General features: G+C 37.5%; 1 protein-coding gene across 1 annotated transcript; it reads left to right on the top strand.

Annotated features, from left to right (window-relative positions):
* The first annotated feature begins 5,460 nt into the window (after window positions 1–5,460).
* Window positions 5,461–19,418, top strand: SFT2D1 (SFT2 domain containing 1). The gene is made up of 7 exons (XM_019471852.1): window positions 5,461–5,610; window positions 8,588–8,670; window positions 11,668–11,749; window positions 14,143–14,178; window positions 14,953–15,011; window positions 16,430–16,459; window positions 18,718–19,418. Exons 1-7 carry the CDS (start codon window positions 5,461–5,463, stop codon window positions 18,755–18,757), a joined length of 480 nt encoding a protein of 159 aa, XP_019327397.1. The 3' UTR covers window positions 18,758–19,418.
* The last annotated feature ends 1,750 nt before the right edge of the window (window positions 19,419–21,168 follow it).

Raw genomic sequence — 21,168 nt, 5'->3', positions numbered from 1 at the left:
CCCCCTCCCCGGCCTGTGCACGCACACGCGCCCTCTCGGTGTCTTCCTGCGTGCCCGTCCGCGTCAGTAAGCGGGAGAGACGGGGAGGCAGAGGAGAAACGAAAGTTTGCTGCGTGCGCCGAAAGATGAGGGGTGTGGGCACCAGGCCCTGCCCGGGAGTAAGAGTTTTGGCGAATTTTCGGCGTGCGGAGAAGCTCTTTGTTGTGTTGGTGGTTTGGGGTCCTTTGGTTTTATTTTCCACGTCTTCCTTCGAGATAGCAGGGTCTCCTTGTCTTGTGTGGACTCTTCCTCCTACATGGCCTTTGTGCTTGATGATCAGTTACACAATAGGTTTTCTTTCTAAAGCGCTTCTCCGTTTCTTTACGCCCCTGAATTTGCAAAAGCTAATTTCTCTGGACAGAGATAGTTCTGTGTATATTGTGCTGACGTTCCTTTTTTTTGCCCCATGCTCAGGTACAATTTAATTTTTCTATTTCCTCCCCGCTCTCTTCCTCATCGTCAGTTATTTTTTTTGCTGGGTTTGATCACCATACGTTTCTGAGGCTTCACTTCTAGGTTGAAGCAAAGCTGAGCATGCTTGCTAAGAACCATTTATGCCATCAGCTCCCTTTTAGTTGGTGTGACTGCAGGTCAAAGTGCCCCGCATCATGGAATACCTTGATACTATGTGCTACAGGATGCTGTGGAGCGTGGTGGAGGAAGCTGGAACGCAGAGCAGCCTGGATCTGAGCTACAGCTAATAAACCTTGGTGAACTAGTACAGCCTCAGTATAATTGGTGTCTATGGCATAATATTAGTTCCAGCAGCTTGCTGCCGACATGCTTCACTTGTCTTTGCACTGAGTGGCTGCTGGTCTTCAGGGTTTATGAACTTGGCCTCTTTGCCACAGTGAAGCAGCTAAATTGTGTTCACACCTGATTGATTCTGGAAGCAGTGTAGCATCTGTGCCCTTTCACACCAGAGTTGGCTGCCAGCATCCGGGAGGGATGCTTCACCTTCTGATCTTACCATAAGATTAACAAAGAAATACTTACATTTCTGTTAATCTTAGTTCAACTCCAAGAGAATTAATTAGTCTGCCATCTCCAGGCACAGTTCACATGAGGCACGTGCCAGTGACATAGAGTTCTCCTTTACTTGATGCTGTGATGTTTGTATTAAGGCAGCAATCAATAGGTAAATGCCTAAGTATTTAATAATTTTGTATTTGAGGTGTACATCCTGAGAACTGAGCTAAGAATGTGTCATTTGTTAAATGTGAGTAACTAAGCTATATATTATTTGATTATTGCATGTAATGATGTTTTTATAGCCGGAGAGGACTTTAAATTGGAAAAATCTGCCCATGTTTAAAGCCTATCCAGTACATGATAGAAGAAAACATAAATATGCCTTTGGCGTAGTGCAAAGGAGCTTCATGCTGAGAAGATGAACCAGAAGGATCTTCTTTAAAGTAAATAAATACCCGCTGAAGAAAACCTCAGGTGTTTAGGTTAGGCAATGTCTCTGTTGTAGTTTCTCTCAAAGTAGCAATGTATTTCTAGAACACTGGAAATGAAACCTCTTTTTAGTGAGGAAATTCATATGTGACATTCACTAAAGCTATAGCTTTAGAGCTGAATGGTGTTGACTATTTTTAACGTGTGCGCAATAGAGCAAAAAAGTATGTGCGCCCATGCAGAGAAGGACACTTTTTAAGAGGAAGGTTGTGAAAGAAAATACAAGGTTATGCATTTTGTGTGTAAAATCTTCAGCTGTTTTAGATGACCTTTCTGGAACTGAGACGTGTTTGGTTAAAAACAATGGCCCTCTCTTTGGAATAGCTGATAGTTGTGTAATAGCCATCATATGGTTTATGTTCATAGATGTCTCTGTATTCTGCTCCTTGATTTTTGCAGAACCACTACCATGAAGTCAGCAGTAATTCCTGTTAAGTAAAGTAGAAGAAAAGTATATAGTGAGACAATTGTGTGATGATTCTATCAAGTCTTTCTGTACTTTCTAAACTCTTCACATGACCAACTGTCGCTTCTTAGATCAATTATTCTAAATAAAAAAAAAAGAATTAAAGGGATTTATTACAAAAAAATCAATAATAAATTGTAAATATAGCAGTGTAATGATGTTGTCAGGGTGGCATTATGCTGTTTAGTTTTATCAACACCAAAATTAATATAAAATCAGTCCGTTTGACACATTGGCTTGTTTTCTGGCTGTAGTTTCTTGACAGTTGTTGATTGACAACTGCTTAAAGCATTCAACAAGATTGTAGCAAGGAGGAATAGACCAGATATTTAAATTTCTTATATTATACTCTAAAGTGTTGATAGAAATACATATAAGGAAGCCTGTTAGGGAAAGATGAAAACACATTTCAGTAAATATTTTTTTAAATATTGCTTAGGAACTCAATTCTGCAAATGTACTCAACATTTCTTTGAAATTGAGTTTTCTACATTACTTGCATATTCTTAAATTTACTATCAAGAAAAGATGTAATTGTTAACTTCTAGAATCTTTTTTAAAACCTGTAAAAGAAAGTGCTTCTATTTTTTTGCTTGCCCACATGAAAAACTTTTGTAAGATAATTAATGTATGGGGAGAGCCTAGGTAGATGTTCAAAACCACAAGAAATGTTTTTGAACAAAGGCAGCCTTGCAGATTATCGCATGTGATTTATTGGGTGTCCATAGCAAGCTATTCAGTAAAGACACTGTTATCTGTTGCTTGCAACTTGTGTATTAGACTATTGCAAGACCATTCCTTATGTTTCAGGAAGTCTGCTTTCCAGATTCCAGTTTCCACTTAAGGTTTCCTCTTGATTTCTGGATGTCTTGGTCATTTCTTTGATGTAATATTTTTCTTGGAATATCCTGTGAATAAAAATCTTTGCTTCTTGCCCAGGAGTTGGGCATTAAAGCTTAGCTATAGAAAACTAAGGGTTTCTATTTGTTGATTTCTGTTTCTTTTTTCTTTTTATTGCTTAGAAACAAGCTGATAAGCAGTATAGCGAGAAGGGTATGTTTTACAGGAAATCCCTTGCCGCCGCCGCCACTGCACAGTTCTCCGTATGAATCTTTCCCCAGATGTGGAATTTGCATGGCAATTTTTTCAGTCTTCTAAGTGAAAGCTTCTGCTAATGCAAGTATCGTAGAGTGTAATGCCAACTCTTTTTATCTGAAATCTAGGATTAGCTGTACGGCTTATGTCAGACAATAGAAAAAAAGTCCTAATCACCCTTACGTTGTTTCCTGCTTTTGTTGCATAGGCAGCTTAAACTTACTAACTTTTTCTTAGGGTTCTGGTTCATAGTCTCTGAGCGTAGGTGTAAGAAACTAAGCTGTTACTTCAGGGTGTCTCACAGCCCCTCTTAGAGAAATTACTGCTCCTGCAGCACATATGGCAGAATAGGCAGGCACTGTGTCAGGTCCTCAACTTTTACCGATTGTAGCCTGGCATTTTAGCACAAGCTGAAGTCTGTGGTTTAAGCAGTTGAACTATGTGCCTGTTACTCAACTTCTGCAGCAAGGTGCTTCACTACAGGGGTGAAACAGGCATCTCTGAAAGGTAACCAGTTCCATTGCTTCCACAAAACCTAAAAAGCGTTAAGTATCAGGGACTAAGAAAACGCATTACCAGATCTGCAGTTTCAGGATTTCAAACATTGCATTAACTAGGTTCAGCTTGATAACGTAAATGGTGATGGCATCAGGAATGGTTGGAGGATCAGCCTTCATTTTAATGCCAATTAATTTATTTAGTTTTATTATTGCAGAGAATGCTATGTTAGGTGTAACTAAAAGCATGATTCAAATGGGTGTCTTCAGTTATGTCCTGCCAGCTCTTCCTGCCCTTCTTACATGTATAGGCATTCAGGAATATGACTATCAAATGTGATTTCAAATACTAAACCACCTTTCAGTTACTGTTTTTGTCTATTTCTTTAATGCGTACATAAGGATAAAGAGTTGGACCTAACAAGGTAAGTTGCATCTCCTGACCTTTGGGAAGTTCTGTCTTAACTGCTGAACACAGAGAAGGGGAAAGAAAATTCACAACAATGTTGTATCCCAGCTCTGTGTCTGCTCAGGCAGTATGCAAGTGTAAAAGATTATTTTTAGTATTCTGATCCCCCTTCTTAAGTAAATATTCAAAGTATTTAATTTGATTAAATAAGGTTAGTAATTTTTTTATAAGTAGAAAGTAGTCCAAGCTATTCCTTGTTGACATATGTTCAGATGCTGATTCATCACAACACATAGATGTGTGCTTTCATGTGGCCCTTTTTTATTAAACTAGGTATGGATTCTTCATTTGTACAGATGTGAAATCATTCTAAGCAGTAACCAAATTTCATTCATTCACTTACCGCTACCTGAAAGAGAAATTTCTCAGAAGAGCAGGAGAAACATCAAACTCATTAGTTGGGGAAGCCCTAACTTGTATATTTGGTTAATAGTACTTGATTGAAAATATCTGTAGACTAGGTAACAAGAGGGCAAGTTTGCTTGTGTCATCTGAACAAATAGGAAAGTTAGCTTTTTATAGTCATCTTAAGTAAGCTGAAGCAACGCTTCACTTACTAGACCAGTTCAGGATAGAAAGTATATTTAATTTTAGTGACCTGCAGTAAGCTGAAATACATTGTTCTTACAGCATGGGTGGAGAAGATGAGCTGAGCGTATCTGAGCAGTCACTTGTGCTGAAAGGGGCTGTTCTTCTGCCAGCTATGTGGCCCTGCCTCTTTCCTTGTATCAGCCCCACCGCTTTTCTGACATCTTGCTGAGCTGGATTGGCTCATTAGTCTAGCATAGGACTAAGTCATCAGAATAGAAGGAACACTAGTTCTTTTCCCGCTTTGTGAGTTGTGTCAGCTCGCTCAGCTCAGCTCATTAAAGGGTGTTACAGGTTCTGGAGTCACACTGGAGAAGCAGGAAGTAAAATTACCCCTTTAAGCAAGTTAGCTGTCTGATGAGACAAGCTGTGTTAATCTGCCTACACCTTCACCCTGTAGGGAACAGTAATTGAAGTGGAATCATAATGCTTGCAGTGGATACTTGTACTAATGCGTACAATGGATTCTGTCTAGTAACAGGAAGAGGTAGTAATGTCTATAGGAACATACAGTGCTGCACAAATAGATATGTTCATCTGCAAATTGCTGGAAGGTCCATTCATTCTTCTGCTTTGGTACAATTGTGATAATTTTCAGTTGTAATTGTATGGTGAAAAGAAAGTCGTTTTGAAAGTGGAGCAGTATTGCTTGAGTGCCAGGATATAACTTCACAGGTTTTGTCTTGTTTGTTTGTTTGTTTTGGAAATTTGTTTCCAGATTGCTAATATAATTTCTTAAACTGAAATAATTAATATGCAAACAACTGTTAGGCAAGGTAAAATAATTGTTTCTGGCTAAAAAATTATTTTGTTTGAAATTAAGGACTTCGATAGTAAAGAAAAAAATGTTCTTTAGGTTGTTCAAAACTGGGTTTGTAATACCCTTTTTTTTTTCCTCTCCTATTAAGGTCCTTGATGCCTCAACACTCAGCTTTGGTACTCGAGTCAGATGGTTTGCCATATGTTTTGTTGCTGGCATTGTGTGTTCTATTCTTGTAAGTAAAGGGTTTTTTTTCCACTGTACTTTATTAATGTTCTACAGTAGAACCTTGTTCATATTAATACTTTATATGTGATTCTGTGTTTGCTTTATCCTGCATCCTAAATTTTGTATCCATAAATTTAACTGGACATTAAATGTACAGATTGCTAATATAATTTCTTAAACTGAAATAATTAATATGCAAACAACTGTTAGGCAAGGTAAAATAATTGTTTCTGGCTAAAAAATTATTTTGTTTGAAATTAAGGACTTCGATAGTAAAGAAAAAAATGTTCTTTAGGTTGTTCAAAACTGGGTTTGTAATACTTTTTTTTTGTATCCATAAATTTAACTGGACATTAGTATGATTAGTATTAATACTTTATATGTGATTCTGTGTTTGCTTTATCCTGCATCCTAAATTTTGTATCCATAAATTTAACTGGACATTAAATGTATGATTAGCATGTAGGGGCTGTTGTTCTGTAAATTATGATTTTGTCCATCTTCCATTCACAGCAGAGAGCATTTTTATTGTAGTGTAATAAAATTTCTTACTAAAAGGTTTGAACACTGACAAAATATGCGCTATTTTTAATTTAGATTTGAGTGGTGTACTAGGAAAGAGCTTTTGCTGTTGTTCAGTGTGTACCCATCTTATTCTCTCTAATAAAAGGGGAAAAGGAGGGGGAAGCTTGAAAGGTTTTCAAAGGCTGAAGAAACCACAAGTGTAACCTGTCACACTCACAAATCAATAGGTGATGACTGTGGTAGCATGTTGACACTTCAGAAACCTGCTGCACTCCTATTCATCTTATGGTCAGCAAATCATTTGTTCATTCTTGAACTTGAGGTGTTGACAGGAGACTCGAGGCTGCAGTTAAAAGTTGAGATCTGTTAATTGATTTGGTCTATCAAAATCTGACACGGGTAACTTGCAGTACAAAGCAGTTCATCTGCATGAAAAGTCCCAGAAGCAGGTGAAATAACATTGGGGAAGTATCCAGACTTTTTTTTTTCCTTCCTTTTTTTCATTATGAAGTAGAATGTTACTTTTGATGTAAGCTAGTCAGCAGCCTTTGGCTAATGTGTGTGGATGACATTTGCAGTTTTTGTGGAGACTGTCAGGCAGATTGCCTTGACTCGTAATGCATTCTGGTAGTAGGATGGAGAAACTTGTCCTGTGTGCATTAGTTTCTGCTTTTGCCATTATTTAAATGACTGCTGCTGCTCTTTCATTTATCACGAAAAGTTTTTAGACCAAGGAGACTTATGTAATGACAGGAAGAAGCCGCTGTGGCGAAGCAACCTGTTGATTGAGGTGCTCGCTTAGAGATGGTCACTCACTGGATTCTCCTGCAGGTGGAAGCTTCTGATTCTTTATCAAAACTTGCGATTTGTTAGACTCCCTGAGACCCAGAGGTAAATCAGAACAATTGCTGGTCTTACCTATGAGAGGTCTTATTTAAGTGGTAATCAGTTCAATAAAGGAACTGGAGAATGGTATTCTTCATATTGGTATCTATGCAAAGTAGAGTGGCACAAACTCTAGCCAGATGCTTGTGTTAGAGAAGGGGCAAGTTCTAGGGAGGGAACTCAAGATTGGTTTGGAATATCCCTTTTTTAGGGTTGCTTAAGCATTATTTGGTTGACTCCCTCCCCCCCTCCATTTTTTTTGCAAGTAGTATTTAACCAATATAATCACAAATTTTAGTACACACCACGTTTGTGCTTTAATGCCTATTTCTGGACAGGTTAACATCACTCTTTTTGCTGCTATTTTTTTAGTGTTTGATCTTTGTGCCTATTTTATATTACATGGTGTGAAACTATGAAACAACAAATAAAAGGCTTTAGGATCTTGGTTTCCTAAAGTTTCCTTGAGTTATCTTGAGCTTGATAGATAAGAGTCAAACCTCTGCTGCTGTGTTTGTGGACCTCGTGTCTTGGAGAGTTTGGAGGCAGCTCCCTAGCTAAGCTTTGCCACATGAAGCTGAGCGCTGGCAACTCCACCTTCTTCTGCTTCAGATCATGGACCTTTTGCTACAGCGTTAGGGAGGCCCTCAAAGAAATGTTCAGGTCATCCCTTATGGTCATGTACCTGATCCTTAGATCTCATATGTCCGCAACCTGGTATATTTATTACGTTCTTTGCTGGCCAAAATTGCAGGTGGTGTTTTTTCTTTAATCTAGTCTTTGCAAAGTGTCCATAGGCTTTCTTTGTAGAATACAATTACATTCTTCTCTTGCTGCTTTCCATGATTGCTTGTATTGTGGTCTGTGCAAACTGACACCACAGATTCCCACTGAAATTGCAATTGGGTAGAATATAGTTGCCTTTTTTTTTTCAGGATACCGTGTCCACATCACAGCTTTTTTTAAAAAAAAAAAAGTTAACATGTTTTTTTAGGTTTTGGGGGTTTTTTTGCTTCTAGTTTAGGCTGTATTTCTCCCTGATCATCATAGGGACTGTGATTAGCAGAAGGCTTTGGATTTTTTTTGTGTTAGTGGAAATAAGAGATGCCTGGAAGTAGGAGTTCTAAAATATTTCTATTCAGCCTCAGTGCATATCGAGACTGCAAGTCCAAGTGATTGATTGGAGGAGAAAGGGGATGGTGGATATTAGTGTGGCTTTATGACACTTTTTCCTCTGTGAGCAGAGGTGTATGATGTGTAGTGGGGCATTGTAACAAAACTGAAAGTGTCATAACTAGGCTATAAACAGTACAAATAAATGTTATAAACAATATAAATAAACGTTGCCTAGTTGTAAAAATACTGTGAAATACAGTAAACCAATGAATTATTTTGCCAGTAGGTGGCAATAGAAGTATGCTGAATATTGACTACTACAAATCTGAGAACAGTATACTCTGCTGGTATATGTTAGAATGACACTCTTCATAGTCTGAAAATATATTTATAGACTATAAAATCTAAATAAATTGAATTAACTAATTACAAACATACAAATAACCTATCTTTTATAGGGAACAGCATTGCTATGGCTCCCAAAGGGGATCAAACTTTTTGCAGTGTTTTACACCCTGGGAAATATCGCTGCATTAGCCAGGTACGATTTCTTAATTATTGTTATTAGAAAAGTACCCTCCTTTTCATCTACATTTCCATTTGCTTTTACTCTAAAATGGTGTCTGTTTATGTTGTGTATAAACAACATTGTTTTCATATTGAAATGCTAATAACAAAATCTTGTTTGTCTTACAGTTTTAAGATTATCATAATTGGTGAATATCAGTTATTCACTTCTAATTACCCCATTGTGATGTCTTACATGATTGTTTGTGGACACATCACAACTGCTATCTGAAGTATGAATAACAAATTGCTGCCTGAATGTTTTGTACTTTTTTTAAGTCTTTCTGCCAGGTACAGAGGTACCTCAGTTTCAGGGGCAAACTGGTAGTCTGCCTGCTGTGTGGATGCTTTGTTACTGGAAGGAGCTTTTTGCTTTTAACAGAGAGATCATCCTGTTTCTAGGAAAACTCTTTGAAAAAGGAGAGGTTCAGGAAATCCTCATTTTGACTCTAAGGCCAGGCAGAATCTAAAAATCGTTCACAGTTTATTTTTAAACTCTGTACTTGCTTCTTTGCAGTGTTCCCCATAGCAGTTAGTCTTAAAAGATTTGCAGAAGGGACCTCCTAGGATCTAAAACTCTTCTTTCACTGTTTGAAAGACATGTAAGAAACAACTTAGTGTCAATAAAGTAGTTTCAGTTTGTCTTTGTCCTCCTTCTCTTACTATCTTAGCATAGTTGAAGCATGGTCATGGGACTCGGAACCCATGGAATCTGGTCTTGACTTTCATGGACTCTGTGACTTTAGTCGAGTCACTTAACTCTTGAGTCAAAGCATTGTTAGTCTGTTAAAACTCCAGCAATGTGACATTAACATTTGAGAAATGTGATGGTGTACTGCTTTTCCTCAACAAATTAGCTAACTAAGTAGTCAAAACAACAAAAATGTTTATAATGGAACTGAGTCTCATTTGTATAACTATTCCATCTCATACTAAAACAAGACAAAAAGTTAATACTGGAGGTAGGTAAAACTGAGTATTTCCCTTTCTCTCCCTTACCTTATTCTTTATTCTTTGTTGTTGGTTTTTTGGTTGTTTTTTTTTTTCTTACCTAGTATTTTGGGTGTGTTTTCACTGCTTCAGATTAAATTAGCATTTTAGAAACTTGGTACTAATCAAGTCTAATTGTCAGTGAACTAAAAGGAAAGCTTTTACAGACTGGTATTTCTTTTAGGAGAATGCTGAAAAACTTTAGTCTGGACTCCAACTAAAAGTAGAAGTGAAAAGACACCCCCTTCCCCTTCAGTAGTCCTTTTAGATATAAATGACAGGCAACTGTGTTCTAAGAACAGTAGGAAATGACAATACAGTCCCAAATTGACAAGGAGATTTAAACTTTTTCAGGCTTGTTTGCAAGTCTATTTAAAACAAATGCAGTTACCACTCTTACTAGATAGTCCTGTCTAGCCTGTTTTTACTATGATTTTCTAGCCACAAACATGAAAACAATGATACTTACTTGATTCTTCTCTGGGATGATGGGTGTATCTTCTACGGAATGCATTGTATATAAGAAGTATCCTGTTTAAGTGGAGGACCTCTAGATTTTTTCCAGCCTTTCTGCTCCCTATGGATTCTCTCATCTCTAGAGAAGCTCTTGTGATGTCTGTCCTTCAATGCTAAACAGGCTAGCATCAATGCATTTTGCTTTCTATATTTTTTTTCTGCCTATTTTATGTGGCCTGAACCTTCCTCATTTTTACCACCACATTTTCATCATCCCTATCCTTCCACTAGCTAACTAATTTTTTTATTCTAGTTATTCAGGCCTCTTTTTTGGTCTTAATTTAATTTTATGTCCCAGCAGCCAAGATTAAAAAATACTGAGAAAAAGTTAGTTTGGATTGCAGTGAATTTAAAACATTTTTCTTCTTTTGAATTGAGAAAACATTTTTTTCCATTTAATATGGACTTTTGAGGTCTGTCTACACAACTTAAAGAAGAAAAGCAAAGTGGAGAGATACATACACGAAGTTGCTGGTAGGGGGACATCTGGGTATGGGAGGTCGTGGGTTCAGTTTACTGCTTGGGACATGGATTCCCATATTTCTTCTATCTTAGAAGATGTGTGCTTCACCAGGCTTATGACTGGTTTCAGGAGGGAGCTCTACCAAACTCCTCCCTGCTACTGATTGTTTCATTTCATATAAATAAATATTAACTAGAAAAGGAGTTAAACTAGGTTTCCTACTCTGTAGTAAAGCATTCAGACCACCACAAGGTTACAGGCATTCTCACTTTCTCACTAAATGTTTTCTACAAAGCAGAATGGCTTCAATGACGGGGAAGGAGTCAGAATATTCTCATAATATAGTCATAATATACTCATCTCAGAATATTTGAAGCCAGATAATTACTCCTACGGTTGTGAATTCTTGGTTCACAACGCATTTCTTTGCAAGAACAGGTACAGCCTAGCATCGCTGATGGCTTTCATTCTCCCTTCAAGTTAACTACAGAGTAGAAGAAAGCAGGAGGATTTAATACAAACTACTGAAGTTTTTCCTTCTTTTTTGGCTTGCTGAGTTTGGGCAAAGAGTTAGAGCTTCCCTGTAATATTGATTGTAGCTACTTGTGCGCTGCCTGGGTAAGGAGTTTATTGTTAAACAGATTTTCTACAGAAGTTTGGTCTTTGTATTCTTTTCATTCTTTTGGCAAGTCAGTTCTCAGAACAGCCTCAACATGAAATTCACTGGACTTCAACCTGACAACCCTCTGCTATAAGTGGTAATGTTTTTGGAAAGAATTTCATGACCAAGGGTGACTCGATATATAAGCTGTTTCCAGGACTACATTCATGGAGTATTTCACCTTTCATTCTAGCGGGTCTCTGTTGCTAAACACTGAAATGCCTTTTTTGAAGCCTTTGTACTCATCTAACTGTTGGAAAACTGGTTAATTACCTATTGTCTTTTGCAAAGATTTATTTGAAAGTGATTTACCATTTGTTTTGTTTTTTCCCTCCTATTAGTACATGTTTCCTGATGGGGCCACTGAAGCAATTGAAAGCAATGTTTGAGCCAAAAAGATTAATAGCTACAGTTGTGATGTTGGTAAATACACTGTCTTTACTTCCTTTTGCTAAAAAGTTTTCCTTTAGCCTCAAAGCTAAATCCAGGGCTTTACTAAAGAGAGGTTATTTCTCAGTCCAACTCTTCTTTGTACTGAGCAATAATAGTCAAGCTGATTAGCTCTATCATAAAGATTATCTAACTCCTTTCTATGAGCTTGAGTTTTTGTTGCTTATGATTTTTTTAACATGTTCTTTACTAAATATTTCTTACTAAATGCTAATATTAGATTTATTATTTTTAATTTGTTTTCTAAAACAATTTATTCAAGAACCAGGCTGGAGAGAGACTTTTCAGCTACTGTGAAAAGTCAGTGGTCACCAAGTCTAACTTGACAGTTGTTTGTTGGCTGCAGTTCTGTTTGTATAGCTTAGTGGTTCGGCACTGTCAAAGCAATGGAGAAAATTAATTTCTCTCCCCAAAGTCTGGGAAGCTGCATGTTCAGCTTCACACTTCTCCATTGTGAGGTCTTTGGCTCCTTCACTTCCATGACCATCATTTCTTCTTCCAGGAGGAAGGAAAAAACCAGTCCCGTCCCCAATCTCAGAATTCCTATCCCAAAACTCTGTATTAGGTAGTTAAAAACAAGTTTCTGCCCTTGCTGCTTCTCTGTTTTGTATTTATTTTCTCTCTTGTTCCTCCTGATTTGTTTCAGCTTTTATTTTTGAAATGTAGTTGGCTGTCCTAGTCTCCCTATCTTACAGCTTTCTTTTCTAGTTGATTACAGCTGATGTGGATAAGAAACCCTTCATGAATTCTTTCTGGATGGCTGTCATATGGGTTGTATATTCTTTCTCTCACACACCCCCATGAAAAAAAAAAGTTATAATCTCATTTGAGAAGCTCGCGTTACCCACATCTTTTGGAGAAGGGACTTGATCCTTGCTTGGACTCCAAGCTTTGTTAAAGAGGTGACTTTTTGCCGTCTCTTCCAAATTGTACTAAGTTACAAGTCCTAGGGAAGTTATGTTTCACAGGTCTGCAGTAAAAATGTCCAAGAATATCTCCAATTCTCTAGAGTCTGTATTTGCTGAGCATGAATTCTCCAACAGTTTACAGCTGTGGGCTTTTTCTGGTCAAGCTGAGGGCCTAAGCCAGACACTAAAACAGCCAGCACAAAAATTGTTTGCTCTGTTATCCTATCATCCACTGTGCTCAGACATGGTGATAAAGAAAATAACTTGCTTTGAAGGCTGTAGAAACAAGACACATCAGGGAAATGGAAAGAGAACAGACAGTAGAAAAAACATCACAGACCTACCTACCTACCTACCTGTGCAGAGAAGCTACCAACAAGGTTAGGAAAAGACAGAATGAAAGGTTTCATCTAATAGGTGACAGGAACATTGGATGAGAGCTAAGACTGTTAGGATGGAAAATTTCAGTAATACAGAGAAGAACTGGTAAACTTCCAAAGTTTAGAAAACTTTTGATGTATTTGACTATTTTCTTCCCCATCCTAACACAAAGCTAGAATTGTAGGCAACTCAGGAGTTACAGATATGTTTGGAAAATTTCAAGAGAGTCTGTTACTTTTATTTCTTTCAATAAAACGCCAACAAATTTTTTTTCAGTGAAAATTAGAGCTTTGTTCTGTTTTCTACTATGTGTAATGACAAATGGAGGGAGCCAGGTGAAATTTAGTGGAAAAGTTCAAAGTGATGCTTGCACAAATGGTGTGATTGATTTGGCATAGTAAACGATATCATTGTAATGTTCCATCAAAGGTGTATAAGTAGCTTGAATAAACCTTCATGTGAGCTTTTTCACTGCGTATGGAGCAGCTGCTCCCTAGTGGGCTCTTCATTACTGTGAGAAGATGAAAAAACACTGGCAGAAGCAGCAGAGCCTGTGTTTGCCAAATACTGTAATTGTGAATGGGTGTTTTTAATAATGGGTTGTTCATAGTGATGCACATACCTTTCTTGTCAGATGTTGATGTTATGAATACTACATCCAAAATGATACTATGTACTGAAATAATAGAACAGCAGTTCCCAGACTACTTAGTTGCTCTCAAGCAAGCTTTATCATCTAAGCCCACCTCTTAATAGACCTAACACATAAGGCTACACAGACCTGGTTATACTCCTGATTCCTGAAGTCAGTTCCTGCCTCTTCTTTCTTCTAAGACTTGTCCCAGCCCTGGCCATGGAGTACATCATGCTGTGCTTTGGAGAACACCACTTTACATGAAGTTCAGCAGATAGTCACTGTGTGACAGACTTTGGCTCTGCTTGTTTCATGAGTCAATTCTGAAAATGCTGATTACCCACTGAAAACATGAAAACAATTACTGTATTTGCTTTGTTGTGTATTTGAGTATTCATTCTGTTCTTTTTTTTTTTTTTGTCTCTCCTTTCATCTCCCCCCAGCTTTTCCTAGTATTGACTCTGTGTGCTGTATTCTGGGTAAGTGAGAATGCTCTTTAGAGGAACAAAGTAATCTAGCTTGGTTAGTTCATTAACTGTATTAGAGCTTTAACATACAGTTCAGTTGTAGAGGAAAGATGAGCTTGGGTGTGTAGTATTTGTGTTTTAAACTGCAGGCGAGTTTAGGTGGAGTGGTGAGCCTGCTGGCTACAAAGCAAATGCACCCTTCCACCTGCATGTGATGTGGATGAAAATACAAAATCTAGAGCATCAGTTTCAGTCTGCAGGCCTCTGGAATAAGAACAAAGAAAAGAAAGCTAAAATATACTTGCATCTTAGTGATGCGTACTTATGTCAGAGAATATCAGAGAATACATAGTGGTCTTTAGAAACCACGGGTACGGAATATTAAACTGATTAAGACAAAGGAAGGGACACAGAACAAGTGCCTTCAGGCATCTTGATTGAAAAACTGGCTGTAGTTATGTTCCATAGAAGTAAATATGTAGCTGAAGTGAACTTCCATATTTACAGAAGTACAGTATTGTGAATGAAAGTGAAAGTGTTAGCATTGATGTTGTTAAGTGTTTTCAAAGCTAGAGAAGGTTTTCATAGCATGATGCTAATGGAGTGACAGATAAAATGAATGGAAAGTTGTTAGAGTGGAAAGAAGTAGCAAATTAAGTTAAGACAAGGAAATTTAGGCATTGTCAGTTAACTAAATTTTTGGCTGAACAGGCTGTTGCAATTGTTTACAGTATAGACTGGTGCAAAAGTGAACTAACTTGCAATATTTGCTTTATTTTTACTTAGTGGAACAAAAAAGGTTTGGCGGTGTTATTCTGCATATTGCAGTTCTTGGCAATGACCTGGTAAGATTCTTAAAATTCATTTTCATTTCTTCTCCCTGCCCCTACACCCGCATGATTATAAACCTATATATATATATGCTTCGCATAACATAAGAGTGCCCAAATGCTAGCCTCAATCTGTTTTGCTAAGCTAGGCTGTGTAACTTCAGCAAATCTATATGCAACTGTCTTGCAAAAATGGTAATTTTAAGTATATGCTGCAATGTGTGAACTTATTTGAGGCATATGCAAAAAAATTCTCATGCCTTTTCTCTGTTGTGAAAGTAACTGTATATTCATATGCCCTGCTTTTGATTATCTCCCTCTTTTTTGAGTTCTAACTAAATTTTCATTTCTGAAGTGGAAGAAACTAAATAACATTTTCATAGGATGTGTCCTGCCCCAAGAATATTCAGTGGCACTGGGTAAAGAGTGGGTGAATGTGAGAGGGTCGGTTTGGTGCAGCAGGTACTATGATGTGACCATCCAGATGCGCTCGAGGGCTTGGGAATGCGTGAGCACAGTTAGGTGAATGCTTGCAAGCCTGGCAGAAGTTTTGGAAGTTACTGCTTTCTCCATGGAGATACAACTGAACATACTTGGTCTCCTTGTCCCAGGTGAATTACTTGGTACTAGCTCTTAGGTGATCCAAGGTGACGACAGTTCTTGTTTGAACTTGCCCTGAATGCACGGTGTCTATACTGAACTTGGATCTGAGGACAAATAACCATTTGTTCAGGATAGGGACTGTTGGGCATTGTGCTGGGCCCAGGTAAATGCTTGATACTAGATAGAGGGAACATTGCTAACTCAAACTATGTTCTACATGTTTACAGCAGACAGCTTCATGTTTGTTAAGTGTCCTAGAGCTTGATCAGGCTGGGCCTGAGAACAAAACATAGCCTGGAGGCTTGCGAGAAGCAAGTTTCAGAGGATAATAGAATTATCAGCTGTTTGAGTGTCACAGTTGTGGCGTATTATTCATACTACTGCATGTATCTATCTGTATTTAGAGTTACATAAATAATATGATTAGGTGTATATTTGCATAGTAAGGTATATTGTCTTTTAAACTGGAAAAAGTTGTCTCTGTCATCTTGAAGAATACTGTTTTCCCAGAAATCTCCATTCTTTTTGAAACTGGTAATAGTAAATTCTGCTTTTTTAAATTTATGTGCAATAGGAGTTATGAACTATATTTAAAAAAAAAAACCAACAACAACAAAAACCCCAAGGAAAAAGTAAACCAGGTAATCCTTGGCAGTATGTTTGGTTCAAGCGTGTCATCTTTTCTCAGGTAAGCATTAAATTGAGTAGATGATCTTGTTTAAAGTTTTGTTACAATGGGTTGATTTTATTAATGCTGGACTGAAGTGAAATAATTGGGTTCTAGGAGAGACATGAACACTGTCAAACACTTTTTTTCCTCTTTTTTTCAGGTATAGTCTGTCATATATTCCTTTTGCAAGGTGAGTCTGCATAATTACTTCCATCTTAACAAAAGTCAGTTATCTTTATGCTAGGGAGGGGGAAGAAGTCCTTAAATTCAGTATGTGAAAAAACATAACCTCCTCCCTTTTAATTTTTAGAAAATGACATAGCTGAACTCAAAGTAATGCTTAATATAAGCTTTAAATACAAGTAAAGTGCATAGTAATTCTCTTTTGTTAAATTTCATTCTAGTTTTCATCACTGAAAATAGTTTTTGTTTAAATTCTCCAGTGATTTAAAAATACATTGATGCAATAGTGACTTTTCCAGTACTTACGTTAAAGATCATGTATGGGTTTGAGGTCTTAGTTAAAAGCAAACAAACAAGCATAGTTTCAGCTGCTAAGTCTACTTCTGAATTCCTCCATTTTTTAGGAGAGGCAAAAGCAATGCTTCGTGTTAATTTTCATTTTGGCAAGCTTTTCTCTTTCATTTCATTCTTGCGTGTACAAAAAGGGAACGAAATCTAGCCAAACACATAGTGAAACCACATGCGAGTAAACAAACTGAAGAATCTTTTTTTTCTATAATGTTTCCCATAAAATGCAGTTTGGTCTTTCAGCAGTGTGTTTTTTAAAACAACAAAGTGCTTCCATGTCTGTATATTGCTTGATGAGGTTTTCTGTAGTGAAAGTGGGGAAAAAAAGAATACAAAATATTGTCTGTCCCTTTCATCTGATACATTCCTGTAGCGTTTCTGTAACTTTGATGAAAACTCTGTACTATGGATTTTTTTTTTAAAGCTTCAGATTTCATCTAGGGAGGATTAAGCCGTATTTTTTTTTTTTTTTAAAGATAGTAGTTGATAATTACAATGGATTAAATACTTTAACTGAACTCAGGCTTCAAACTGTCATCTCACTATTTCTGACATCTCAAGCTAACCCAGTCAAAAGTAGTATTCTGAGTTCCTATAGTTCCTGTGGCCATGTGACAGTCTCAGTAGGGTCATTCTTTTTTTGTCCTTATTTTTTTCTTTTTTTTAAATGTTCTGCTTCACACAGAAAACAAGTTGAGCTACTGGTCACTGGTCTTTTGTTCCCTACCAACAGTACTTTAAGTTCTGGTCAGAAAAACATTAAGTTATATGCAGCACTTGACTTCTTTGTTTTTATTTGTCTATTAGATTTTATGAGTCAAAGAACTGAATTTTACACAGGCTTCTTCTAGTAGTACAGTGACTTCTTTAGGGATTGTTGAGTTATTTGCTTATGTGGAATGCTATCATAAATTTTTTGTATAGGCTGCCTTTCTTATGGAAATAGTGATCTAAACCATGTTAAGTGCCAGTGAACAGTATTATGTAATTTGTTTAAAGTATGCATTTATCTTGATTTCAACAAAATTGTCCTGATTTGATTTAACTCTGTTAATGGTTTACTCTTAACAACAATTTACTTGTTTGTGGTTTGTGGGGGTTTTTTTTCTTTCTTTTCAATTAATGGTGGCTCTCCTGCTGGCATGGCAAAAAACCCCAAAAACCTAAACAAAAAAACCCCAAAACAACAACAACAACAAAACATACATACAATGACTTTAAGGAGTCATGATAGTATTTTTCTTCATTTTTTCAAATTGAGTAACTATGGAATAGAAATTCCACTCCTTAACGAGTTGTTACATTTTTGAGAAAATGAAAAAGAAAGGAGACTAAAGCGAGTGATCTAAGTAGAATAGTCAGAAAGCAGTTTGTTTATTGTCGGTTAAAGAAATAGACCCCTGCGGATCTTTCAAACCCTAAGGCTGAGCCAGCTCTTCATCCTGCACTGTGAGGACATGTGCTTTAAGCCCTTCAGCCTGTGGGTTTTTTTTTTCCTGCAACATGATGGTCTGACTCAAATGTGGCTTGGACTCAAAGCACCTGTGCTTTGCCGATTGTCTGGCTTCGGCGTGCTCCTCAGCCCTGCCCTTGCTGGCCAGCCCTCGCGAAGTACAGCTTTGACCTTTGCTAAGCCACCGAGTGTGCTGCAGAACAATTTTTAACACTGTGCCTGCGTGAGTGTAAACAGTGTGGAAGACTTGGGCAATGTGGGCAGAGCTGAGCTTCAGAGCGGGCTTCAGCCTTCGCTTTAGCTGGTGCTGTAGATGTATGCAACGTAACAATGGCTGTTAAGATCCTGTGACAAACTATTGGGTTTTGTCTTGAGTTCATGTAATATTTTTAACTACGTAATGGTTGATATGTATGTAAAGAAAATAACATACCTTAACTGACTTTTTCTTCTTCTTTTTAAAGGGATGCTGTGATTAAATGCTTCTCCTCCTGTCTAGGGTAAATTAAAACCAGGAACCACTGTATGCTTTAAAAGCCAACTTTTATTCCTCTGTGAATCTTGCTCGGGAAACTATACTTTTCCACTCATGAAATACCCAGTAACAATTTAGTAGTTCCTTGCCTTTTGCATTTGGGGGATTAAATAATTTTTACTAGAAACAGTTTTAAAAATACATTGGGTGAACTGTTTGTGTTTACCCTGGAACTTTTAGGCTTCTTTTAACAAAAAAGTACATTTAAATACCTTGTGCAGAGTAGTCTTAAAACTACCTTGCATCCAGTAACACAGTTTATTCCCCAGTGGAGGCGGGCCACTACAATCTGGGTAGTATGCATAAAGATTTCATTACAGTTCTGTCTAAAATTTGCAGTGTGCCATTTATGTTTGTATATTATTCATTGTATGCTTTTCCAAAGACAGAGTTTTATAAACATTGTAAAGATTTGGTAAGTTATATGCTCCTTTGAAATGTCTATACGTGTGCCTTACGGGAAGAGCTTAATGAGAATATGTGAAAGGTCTGTTTAAAGCCTGTTGGATGTTATTAAAAAGCTATATTTTAAACGATTTTTTTTTTTACTTTCATACTTAAATACTTCTTACTAAAAGAACTTATGGCTAATGTATAAATGCGACTTGTGAAATAAACTAGTTTTAAAGGTGCCTAAACTGCCTTTTATTTAGGAATCTGCTATAGAGGGCTGAAAATGTCAGCATTACACTTGAATAAATATGAAAATACATTAAAAAGTGGGATATGCATATGACTATATCCAAATTTGGTAATTAGATTTGCAGAAGTGACTTTAAAACTTCTTTTTGTTAGTATTTAGACAAACTGTTCATTCTGACTTAAACTGATAACGGATTGGAGTGAAATACTCTAATACTTTGCCCAGCTTTAGTAAGATGTTCTTTCTATTTTTTTGCAGCTAAGCGCTATTCAGTTATTCAGGAGCAAAGTTAAATCCTTAATGTTTTAGCACAGGTTGGATGTGCTTGATTACCTGTGGTCTAAACCCCAATTATTTTGGATTTTTTTTTTTTTCCCTGCTAATCCATGAAGAGAAGAAGGAATGGATTTGAAAAGATGTGAGCTGCAGTGTCAGGAAGGGGAAAAAGCCCTGTCTTTTAGTATTCAGGGTTCAGGCTAAAGAGATGAGTTGCAGTACGTTCCTGCTAAATCTCGGTGTATGTTGCACAAAATAGCAACATCTTTTGGGGAAGCTGTATGAAGGATGACTGCACGGTTTTGCGGCTAAACTGCCAACCAAGGCACCCCTTTTAACTGATAGTAACAATAAATGGCCAGTGAGGCATCCTTCCTGCTGGTGATGGGGGACCAGGTAGTCCCGACCCTGCCGCAGGCTCCTGCGCTCATTAGTACCGCGTGGTGTAGTGACGGCCTCTCCGGCTCTGCCCATCACAGCCCTTGGGTGCCAGGGGACCCAAATTGAATGAATTTTTAGTTCTTCTTAGTTTTCAGTTTGCGTTGAGGATGAATGCAAACTGATGTGCGCAGGTAGTGATGGATGTCATCCTGGAAATGACTCTCACTGCCCCTTCCCCTGTTGCTGGTAACTGGCACTGGGGAGATCCCATCCCACTAGTCGGTGCTTCCGGAGCAGGCAGTTGTCTGCTCCACAGTTGGTTTTGCCCGTCAACCACCAGTTCTGGTACACAATCACCTTCACTGTAATCTTGAATTAGAATGGTATTAGTCATTCAGACTTTTTTGTGGTAAATAACAAAGTTAACATTCATCAGTTAACACTTAGTATTAGATCACCAGAACAGAACGGGTTCAACAGCTGAAGTCCAAAAGTTCCATGTACCGGTATGCTTTATATGCACTTAGGTCTGTTACATCATTTTAGTGGTTTTTTTCTCCTGAACATTTGAGGATTCACTTTCTCCATCTGCACACAGAGCACACACACTGTGTCCTTCCGTTGGTATCTTTTGCTCCTTCACATCCTGTCCTTGGTTGCTGTGTATGAATATTCCAAAAGTTCACAGCTGATGCATCCTCCATTGTATGATACCTGTTTATGACAGTGTGAAACCACAGATGGGGAGATCTCTACCCCTGTGGATTGCATACATCCTTTTGATGAAATTCTGGTACCCTAATTAAAATGGTACTTTGAAGTAAAGTCTGTAGAAATTGTATGCCATGAGTTTTTAGACAAAATTTTTGAGTGGTAGTAATCTTGGATTCATCAGAAATATATGCTTACTTATTACTACACATGAAACCTCTCCAAACCTCTGTTATTGTTTAGGGTACTTTAAAAGGTAGGAAATTACTGCCTTCTTCCTTCTCCAAAGAAAACCAAACCAAAACAGAAGCATTGAGCAATGTACTTTGCCTCAACCACAGAAGGAATTGGGGCTAGGAAGAAGGATCT

Source organism: Aptenodytes forsteri, unplaced genomic scaffold, assembly GCF_000699145.1.
Source record: "Aptenodytes forsteri isolate BGI_AS27 unplaced genomic scaffold, ASM69914v1 Scaffold210, whole genome shotgun sequence".
Lineage (NCBI taxonomy): Eukaryota > Metazoa > Chordata > Aves > Sphenisciformes > Spheniscidae > Aptenodytes > Aptenodytes forsteri.
This window is presented reverse-complemented; position numbering and strand designations above follow the sequence as displayed.

What these genes read in the sequence shown, in the direction of transcription:
- SFT2D1 (XM_019471852.1), top strand. Translation starts at nt 5,461, where the DNA reads ATGTTCTTTAGGTTGTTCAAAACTGGGTTTGTAATACCCTTTTTTTTT. An exon ending in GCATTGTGTGTTCTATTCTT is followed by an intron (nt 5,611 to 8,587) that starts GTAAGTAAAGGG and finishes TATCTTTTATAG; the next exon opens with GGAACAGCATTGCTATGGCT. An exon ending in CTCTGTGTGCTGTATTCTGG is followed by an intron (nt 14,179 to 14,952) that starts GTAAGTGAGAAT and finishes ATTTTTACTTAG; the next exon opens with TGGAACAAAAAAGGTTTGGC.